At 39.0% G+C, this 9,864-nt stretch overlaps 1 protein-coding gene across 1 annotated transcript in view; it reads right to left on the bottom strand.

Moving 5' to 3' along the window:
* DYRK4 (dual specificity tyrosine phosphorylation regulated kinase 4) overlaps positions 1–9,864 on the bottom strand; it is a 47,659-nt gene continuing 37,795 nt past the window's right edge. The window contains exons 11-15 of the mRNA XM_079143396.1: positions 9,272–9,444; positions 7,177–7,237; positions 3,491–3,620; positions 1,066–1,241; positions 1–360 (exon numbers count right to left, since the gene is read on the bottom strand). Coding sequence (XP_078999522.1) covers positions 116–360; positions 1,066–1,241; positions 3,491–3,620; positions 7,177–7,237; positions 9,272–9,444 — 785 coding nt within the window. The 3' untranslated portion in view covers positions 1–115. The remainder of the gene's footprint in view (positions 361–1,065; positions 1,242–3,490; positions 3,621–7,176; positions 7,238–9,271; positions 9,445–9,864) is intronic.

The raw sequence follows: 9,864 nt of genomic DNA, 5'->3' as shown, positions 1-9,864 counted from the left end.
TAAAAACAAACCTTTATGCATTGAAAAACAACAATCTGAAGTATTGTACAATATAAGTGCTGTCTTGAATACAAATCACTGGAAAGGAACAGGACACAGGACCCTTCAGCAAGGGTCATACAATACGTGGTAAAATGTTTGTATTATTGGGGGAGGAGTTTTGGTCACTTTGTTCTGTGGAGGTGTTGGCTACCTCTGGTTCGACAACAGCCTCTGGCTTTCTGCTAGCTTCTGCTAGAGGAGGCAGCTGGACAATCTCAGTTGTATGCTGGAGAGAGTCCTGATGATCATCTGAATTCTGAACGTGCTTAGTGGCACCATCTTTTATTTTGTCTGCAGTCTTTTTGGTGATTTCATCTGCTAAAGGAAGAAGACAGAAAGACTGTGTTCAAATGCGAATTACTTCATATTCTAACTTTCTGTTAGGCTGTAAATCACTTTGGGGAAATTGTGGTTATAATGATATAAAAATTGTTCATTTGTAAAGCACATTCTAATGTGCCAGGCATCATTCTAAGCACTTCACTGATTCACTTGATTTTTTCAGCAACACTACAGAATAAGTGTTATCTTATTTTCATAAATAGGCAAATGGGTATGCAGCATGGCTAAGTAAATTGCCCAAGAGCCAACCTGGTAAGTGATAGAGCCAGAATTTAATCCCATGTTTTGGTACCAGTGGTTTGTAATTTAACGCTAAGCTATATTGCACATAAAAGATGTGCATAATGCCAGAATTTGTCACTGGTAAAAATTCAAAAGGTAATAATTATAGGGCATAAAGAGGTGAACACAGTAAAAGAAAAGGGGAGAGGAAAAGGATTGAGTATGGGAGAAAAATGGAAATTCCCTGATAAGAGGGAGGGAAATGTGGCTAAAACCCAAGTTTCTTTAAAGAGAAAAATTCTCAAAATAAGAAAGAGCAGAATGTAGTAAGAATGTAAGAATGTCACAGCCAGAAAAGAGTTATTGAAGATTGAGTTCAGAAAAATTGACCTGTAAATTCTCCAGAAGTACCTGTCTCCCTGAGCTATGGGAAGAGGACTGGCTGGCTGAGGGCTGTACCTGTTTTGCTTGAGTGATGATACTCTTGAACCTTGTTCTTGCTTATCTCAGAGGGAAAAGATAAATTGGATTTCCTCAGGGTCTGGGGCCTAGGTCGTGGTTTGAGGTTCCGTGGTTCATGAATCCAAGCATGCTTGAGGGCCTGATCAGGGGTCATACGAAGAGAAGGTTCCCATCTGCACATCAACAAAACCTGACATGGATTACTCTTTCATTTTCTTTTAATATTAAAATAACTTTAAGAACCCAATAAAGATGCTTTTCATTCAACTATGTCATAATCTCAAAGATATTATCACAGAACAAAGATTATGTCATATAATTTAAAAGTACCTGGAAACAACTATTAGAAACAATTTTTTAAAGAAAATTTGTATGTAAACTGGGGAATATATTAAGTTTTTTAAGTTTTCTGGATTTCTAGAAATTCCCCTATAAGAAATACTATTTAAAAGTCTTAACTATTGGGATTTAGGATTATATAAGCTAAAAAGATACTTAATTTCAATTCCCAATAGTGGAATTTGGACCTCCAAAATATCATAAGGAAAATTATAGAATTTTAGAATATTAAGATTTATAAGGGGACTTGGATATAATTCAGGCAACCTAACACAGTAACCAAATACCTTTGACAGAATTCCCAGCACAGAATTACGCGGCCATTCTCAAGTAATATCAGTGACTTGGCATAAACTCACAGATCCTCCTATTCTAGTTTTGAAAAACTCTCATTCTTTAAAAGTTCTTCATTTTTATTGGACCAAAATTGGTTCGCTTCTCAGTGAATTTTACCCAGGTCCTAATTCTACCCATTAGCATTAAATAATCATATATGTCAGAGTCCCTCAACTACCTGAAAACATATCACTACTATTAGTCACAGCTAATAGTTTCCACCATCTGACTATCTTCCAAGGTGGGAATTCTAGCTATTGTCCGTCATGCTGGGAATGAATAGCTGCCAACTGCAGGGAGATGGTATGAACAGTCCAGACTCAAAGTCACGAGCAACTCAAGCTCCCAGTTCTTGGTCAAATGAACTGCTTCTTAAACTTCATCTCCCCTTTTCTGGACTTCTGTTCTGGAACCTGCCAATAAAACCTAGACACAAAGCTAGATGTTTACTAGCCCTGTTGACTTAAGCTTAAAAAATTTAGTCTCTCACTCCATAAATTGCTGATTAGCAATATATATGGATTAGGGAGTAGACCCCATCAGCTTGACCACCTCTTACAAGTTTTGAGCAATTGATCTTTTACGCTAAAAAGGAAAATAATATTTTTCTTGGTGCTGAGCTGTGTCCAAGATGGTTGGGTTTCTGGGCAACTCACCCGTCTCAGCGGGCAGTTTATGGCACTTGTTAAGGCATATTCCCTCTAGCTTCAGCATGAAGTTGTAAAAATAGGGTACAGAATCCTTCTCTATCTCGGTTATTCAGAGAAGTAAATAGTGTGACACTCCCCCAGATGAGAATATTTTTAGTAGTACCTGATGGTTTTCCCTCTAAGCTAGCACCTAAATTATAGAATGCACAAATGCCAAAGGAGTGTTTTGCTAAAATTACTCTACCCCACTGGAATAATGAGAGAAGAATAATAAAGATATGGTCTTCTAAAAACAAACAACTATAGAACTGATAGAGAAGGTACTTTAGAAATGCCCCCATTTTATAGAAAAGGAAACTGAGGCCCAGAGAGAAATGATAGCTCGTCAAATACCACTCAGCTAATACTTGCACTCAGTGGAGACAGACTTGCAAAACCTCTTTAATGGTAGTAAAATAGTAGCAATAGCCAGCGTTTTCCAAGCACCTTATAAACTGGACACTGTGTTGAGTGTTTCATGTGATGACTCCTTTTTCACTGTGACTTGACCAAAGTACAGAACCTAATTTTTAAGATTCAAAATATGCATATAGATTGTAAAAAGTTGTACATAATAAATGGTTTACAGCTCACCTGTCCTCCAATTCCCTAATGCAAGAGGATTTGGGTACTGAATCCTAGGGGAATAGGCAGGGGCTCTGAACCTAGTGTATACTGGGTGTACAATTGTAATAGGCCCAGTAAAGAGGTTGGCTCCAGTTCAAGAAGCAGAAAACATTAGGATTTGCTTACAGTCTCACTGCCAGGCAGCTTGAGGTCAAGAAGATAACAAATCCTAATCACACCCTATAAAACAAATCACTCTTGGAGTCCAGCTTCACATCTGCAAAAGAGAGCAGATATCTGCTCTGATCATGACACAGCAGGGGGAAAACACTGTCTCTTGAGACAGACATAAAAGCAATTTGGAGTCTTCAAAACTCTACCATTGACATTTTTATAACTATCTCCCAATCTTAGACGTTCACTGGCAAACCCATGTGAAAGTACAGTAATTAAGAGGAAACCCAGAGGCAAAGACACCCCAACAAACTCACACCAAACACCTTCTGAGAAAGTCCAGGAAGCTGGTGTCATAGGTTTTCAGCACCACCGTGAGATCCTTGGAATCCGGGTATCTTTTTTTCCCCCTGTTGTTGGTTATAGTTTTAGGAAAACCTTTGGAATCTTTAGAGATACAATATTCTGTATTTAGTTCCAGGTGTAAATATTCGCTGGTCACATCACAGCTGTCCACTCAACCATACTGCTTCCTGAAGTGATCTTTGCAGCTCTTTTACTTTCTGTCTTAACATACCCACCCCAGCCCACCCATCCCCATACACACAAACACAATCTCAACCACTTTGAAATAGCCTCATGTAGATTATCCCATGAATACAATTAAAATTAAAAACAATTTTTCCTATTATTCAGTAGGTTCTAAGCCTTTCACACCACTTTTCCCCAAATCAAATGATAGTTTAAATAGTTGAACATTAACAAAGGAAGATAATAATGATAATGATGATGGTGATGGCAATGATAATAAATCTGAAGTCTCAAAATGCCTTTGAATAAAAAGGATATACTCTCTTCTTATACTATCTGTGGCCTTGCTTCTTCCTCACTAGCCCAAGTGAGAATTTGGAACATCCACAGAGTATAACAAAGAAAGCTATCTTGGAAGAATGCTCTCAGGGCTCATTTACAAGTCATGCAAGCAAATCATCCTCATTACTCCTTTATAGTCATACCAAAATTTTGACCATAATTGGAACAATCACTTGGTTGGTTGCTGAAGACACAGCTTAGAATGGTAAGCGCTCACCAATGTATGATTTTTCATCCCTGAAAAGAAGCCCCAAATATAGCTCCAAAGGTTTCTGAAGATATTTTGTGCAATCCTTTGAAAGTAAGATCATTCACCTTCACATTCAGATCCTTGTGTGCATGCTTTGAAAAGCTGACCACTTATGCTTATCCTCTGTACGTCTGCACCTATGTGGTGAATGTGTATATGCACATGCACACAGTTTACACAACTGAATACTTATGGAACTCAGTGGAGTTCATGTAATGCACATTTTAGAGGGTGAAAAAGTTCTACTACTTTTGTAACCAATGTAATTTTCAGTTCCTCCAAAAGACATCCACTCTTACTGAGTTACTAGGAAACTCCCATAAATGTGTACATGAGCATGTGTGTACATATACACATAGCTATTTATGTATTAATATGCATAAAATGACTGGGGAATTATGTTGCTTTTTTTAACAGATGACCAAATCATGCTCATGATTCTATAAACACCATAGCTCCTAAAGTCATATTTAAGTAATTGTTTTTCTCACCGAAGTCTTCCTCACCCCTCAGAGCCTCCCCACTATCTAATCATTCTCTCCATCTTCTTCCTGCTTCTGCCTGGGGCACCTACGTGTCTCGCTATCCTTGAGGCAATATCACTTTGCTGCTTTTGAGGAGTATTAACTAGGAGTGGCTAGGAGTTGAACTGTTTGCAGCCCAAACCTGAGAAAAGGAGAATCAAGAACTGAAGTGACCACAGCATTTGCCAAAGTCACCTAGTCAGAAGACTCATAAGGAACTTTTGTCAAAAACGTAGAATCTTGGGTCCTGCTTCAAACTTACCATCTCATAGGTCTTAGAAAAGGATCATAGGAATTAGCATTTTTACCAAGTGCCCAAATGATTCTTGTAATTTGATAAGTTTGGGAAACACTGGAGAGGATGCTGCTCCATCAAAGGCCCTTCTTGCACAGGAAGTGAAACTGTGAATGTTGCTACCAAAACCCTATTGCCATCCTATAGCCTAGTGCTGATAGTAGAGATCAAGTACTCTGTGAAGGGGACATGCATATATGTCCTTGGTATCTTCCTACCAGGATGCCCCTTCCTTCTAGTTCCCACCATAATACTATCTCAATGAGGTCAGTGTTGAAGGCTTAGGATGTGACTCTTCTCCAATGTCTTTGTCTAGCAGGAGGAAACATCAATATCCCCACGTTTCTTCATCCAAGTCCTTCAGAAATCCAGAAGGTTGAATTATGTAAGTGGTGGGTGGGAAAAGTATGTGAGGTCAAAAGACCAGTCCCATTGCTCAATGTATATCAGCAAGTCAGCCAAAGTTTCTGCCTACCATCTAACAGCTCCGAAGAAAGGTGAGTATGTGGAAACCATTCTGTGGCAACTAGGACACACTCTCGCTCAGAGAGAAGGTCTTCAAAGCCCTATCCACAAATGAAAGATGATGGGTTTTTTGTATTGTTCTTTATTTGTGTAATTATTCCTCAGAATATATTTGAGAGATTCATTTTTTAATTCATTATGGGGTGAGGTGAAGGAAAATAATAGAATGAAAGATGATGTTTTAAGAGATTTAATCACTGGAAGGGCCTGGGACCTACTAAGAATGGATGACACTTCACTATTGAATGAAGTAGGACCACAGAACATCTCTGCTTGCTGAGCTTTAGCTTTCAGTTTGGGGATTATGGAGAGTCCATGGAGTACAGGGAGAAGGGTCAGGAATCCTATAGTTGTGATGTTTTACCAAATGATACAGAAGGAGACTACAGTATAAGCCCCACATAGCTGAACCAGTACACACTGGCCAGCATAAATCAAACAATTTTGCCTCAGTGGCTCCTGCATGAGAATATTTTGACTGTCCTATTGATGGGGCAAGTTGTGGAGAAAAATTGTGTATTACCTACCCATTCTGTGGTCACTCTCAGTTGAAAATGAGAGTGGAAGGGCTAGGAAGCTTGTGGTGGCATAGCCTGCCTAAGCCCATGGACTAACCTGACAACAGTAGCTTGTCAAAAATGTCGTTCCAGATGGCAGGAAGGCCCTGTCTGTAGAATCTTCTCTCCCCTATGTCTCATTTTGCTCCACTTTGATAACCTTAAGGCCAATATAGCCTTTTCTATCTGGGAACCCCTTAGCTTTTTGTGGTTCTTCAGAGAGAATTTAGGTCTGTGTCCTGGAAGGCCTACCTCAGTTGGTAACTTGTTGTTCCATCTAGTCACCTGGTACAGCACCACTCAGATAGAAAGGCAGAGGACCATAGAATTCAAGGTCTGGGAATTGTGATGAGAGGGGCAGCACAGGGCTACAGATCACACTGAATCCCCCAAATCGGACAGATGACCCAATCCGACCAGCAATAACACAACTACACCAAAATTGTTCTGACAGCCCTTAATTACCCAATTTATGGCAGAGTTACAGTGAACCTGGAACAATTTGGGATTAGAAGAATTTGGGCAATAAAGAACAATGTCCCATTAATGATAAAATATAGTAGTGAAATTTCCCACTACTCTTAGAAGGAAGTTTCTGCTCTGATTTTTTTCTATACAGTGCATGGTTTGAGAGTACAAATTGCTTGGGAAGGTAGGGAGAACTTCTAAGAGGAGATCATTACAATCTTTTGAGGTTCTAACACTTGCTGATAGATCTTCTGAGTGGGAACCTGGTCATTCTGCTCCAGTGCATTCGTATTGCCAAGCCCCCCTTCCCGTTGTGACTTCACCAATCTCATCTCCAGCATGCCATCTGGGACCACTTTTCATTGCCTGTCAAGCTCCTAATCACGTGCTGCCCTTTGGTATGGGACAAGGGAAAAGCAAAATATGAGATTTAGGGCATGGGAAGTACCTTCAAGACTTGTGACACCTCGTTAGATGCAATGAGATAAAGAGTTAGACCTGAGAAACTTACCAAAGAATGTCTGTCTCCTGGAGGCTGTCTGAATGAAGCGGGCTGGCGGCAGACCCAGCACCTTCAACAAGCACAGTGTAGTTGGTTCACTCTTGGTGGAGTCACAGACTCAAAGACTGTTAAAAGCTAGGTAGTACTTTGGCCACATTTCACCTTTTATAAATAAGAACTTAAGGATATTAAGTGATGACATCAAGTCAGAAGCATGGCAAACCCAGAGTTCATGTCTCTTAACTCCTAATCCAGGGATATCTCAATATCTTAAGATTCAACAGTAGTCATGCTATTCTAAACAGACATCAGCATCAACAAGAGGAAGGCCACCTTAATAGCAGCCAGTTCTCAATGTCAGTACATGCTGATCGCATTGAATTAGGAATAACATATCCCAGCATGCACCAATGGGAAGGGAGAGAGGGAAAGGAGATAGAAATCACCAGAGGGCGTATCTTGTAAGACAGACTCCTTGGAAAAGTATAGACCTACTTATTCACTTTTCCCTACTGAACCTAGAAGGGTGCACAGATAGAGGAATTTATGGGTTGCCCTCAGCCCTGGGTTCCTGGTCATAATCAGTGCATGATTCTGCCTTCCTGCCTCTCAACCCTATAGAGGTCAAGGGGAAACTGAGTCAGCCCTGGGGCAGTGGAAAGCTCAACCCAGATGCTCCACTAACCTTGGTATTGGAAGCAGGAATGGTTCAGGGATCTTTCATAAAATCATTACCAACCTTCTAAGTCATTTAGTCTGACCCCCTCTTCCACATTTTCCAGTCCAGATCAGGGAAGTGACTTGCCAAAAAGTCAGAACCAGGACTAGACCCAACCAGGCCAGTGTTGATTCCACCACAGTTACCATTTCTACCTGTTTTCATCTAAATGATTTCAATATTTTATTATTAGTTTCAAACTTCAAATGAAATTATCTATGTTTAATACTTCTCAAGGGCATGTGTCTGATTAACTTTGAGATAATCTAGAAAATAGAAATTTAGCATTTGATTAGAGAGATTCACAGTCAAAATACGAATCTATTTACCAGGAAAATCCTAAAATGTGATTTTTTTTTTTCAATTTTTTAGTTGTTTTCCTATTTTGTCTAATTTAGCTCTATAAGAAGACTTTATTGAAATAATAAGATATGATTAATAATCTTGTGAGGAGTCTTAGTAAAACCTTTTTATTGGGAAATAGTCCTCCCAGGTTAAAAGAGCAAAAGTCATTATTGAACACTACTTATTTTTTGTCAGATAATTTCCAATTGTTTGTATCAACTGATAGGTTGATAAAAATAATTTCTGATGATAGATCACTATTCAGTTGTTACACAGAATGAGGCAACATAGCTAGAACAGGTTTCTTTCTTGGGCTCACACCTATGGGGCCAATGTATTGGAATGGCATCTGAGCCTGTTCATTCTAGCAAGAAGTAATGTTCACATACAGGTATAAAAAATAATTGGAAAAAGAGAAAACTCAGTTCCATTCATCCTTCTAAGAGATATATACCCAATACAATATGTAGTAAAAGTTCACATTTTATGCCTCATAATTATCCAAATTTATGCACTAGTTCTATTTTAGTGATCTCATGAGAAATTTCTACACATTTAGCTTATAATAAAAATTTAAGTTTTAGTGATTGATATTTCAAAATAAAACTATATTAAGTTAGAATAAAATTCTGTGTAGGAGGTAGAATAGAAAAAAGTTCCTTCGAGGAGGAAAAAGAACAAAGTTAAAGGTACAACTGTTAAAGAACTTATGTACTTTTTAAGGTAGATTTTGGTGAGTATCTTTTATTTTAATTCTTTGGGATATATTTGAAAGATTGGTTTCACAGTTTTATTTTTTTAAATGTCATAATTTACAATAAAGGTGAAATGTCATCTTTTGAAACTATTTAAATTTATAATAAAAATGTTAGATCTCAGCAATGTACAAGGGGTACATAACTTCAAAAATACTTTAACGGAACCTTTAACCAAAGGAAAAAAATTAGGATGCAGGCCACTGCCCTAGATGAGTCTGATGCAGCCTGATGTCAGGACTGAAGCCATCCAGGGACATTAGCCCATGCAGGCCCTCCTCCTCACCTCCATGATGCAGGCCAGCTGCTCCACCTCATTCTCCCCAGGGAACAGAGGGTAACCGGTGTACAGCTCTGCCAAGATGCAGCCCAGGCTCCACATATCAATGGCCATATTGTAGGGGTGACCCAGAATCACCTCAGGGGATCGGTAGAACCGGCTTTGGATATAGGTGTATACTGTTAGGGCAAAAACAGAGATATGTGATATGAGAAAGATCGCATCCTCTCCAGAGGCCCCTCTCCAAGATACCTTGGCAGCTAAGGATGGCTGATAATTTAGACTCCCCATCCCCATCTTCTTCCCTTTTTGGGCTCTGCAGAAAAGATAAAAGTACAACTGGCCAACACGTATGAGTCACATTACCTCTCCAACAAAACATGATCAAATCCTCACAGCAACCTGATTATTATTGAAGGTGTATTATCCCCACTTTACTGATAAGGAACTCCAAAAATAGGCACTGTTCAGAGCAAGTTAATTTTAAGTCAGACAAGATTTTAAAGAAGCAAACCACGAAACTAATATAGACTAAATTTTCAAATTGTCTGATGAACTTTGGGGATATAACTTCTGACAGTATTGTGATTTGGCTCTGG

This window comes from Sciurus vulgaris (genome assembly GCF_902686455.1).
Source record: "Sciurus vulgaris genome assembly, chromosome: 5".
In the NCBI taxonomy this organism is placed as follows: domain Eukaryota; kingdom Metazoa; phylum Chordata; class Mammalia; order Rodentia; family Sciuridae; genus Sciurus; species Sciurus vulgaris.
This window is presented reverse-complemented; position numbering and strand designations above follow the sequence as displayed.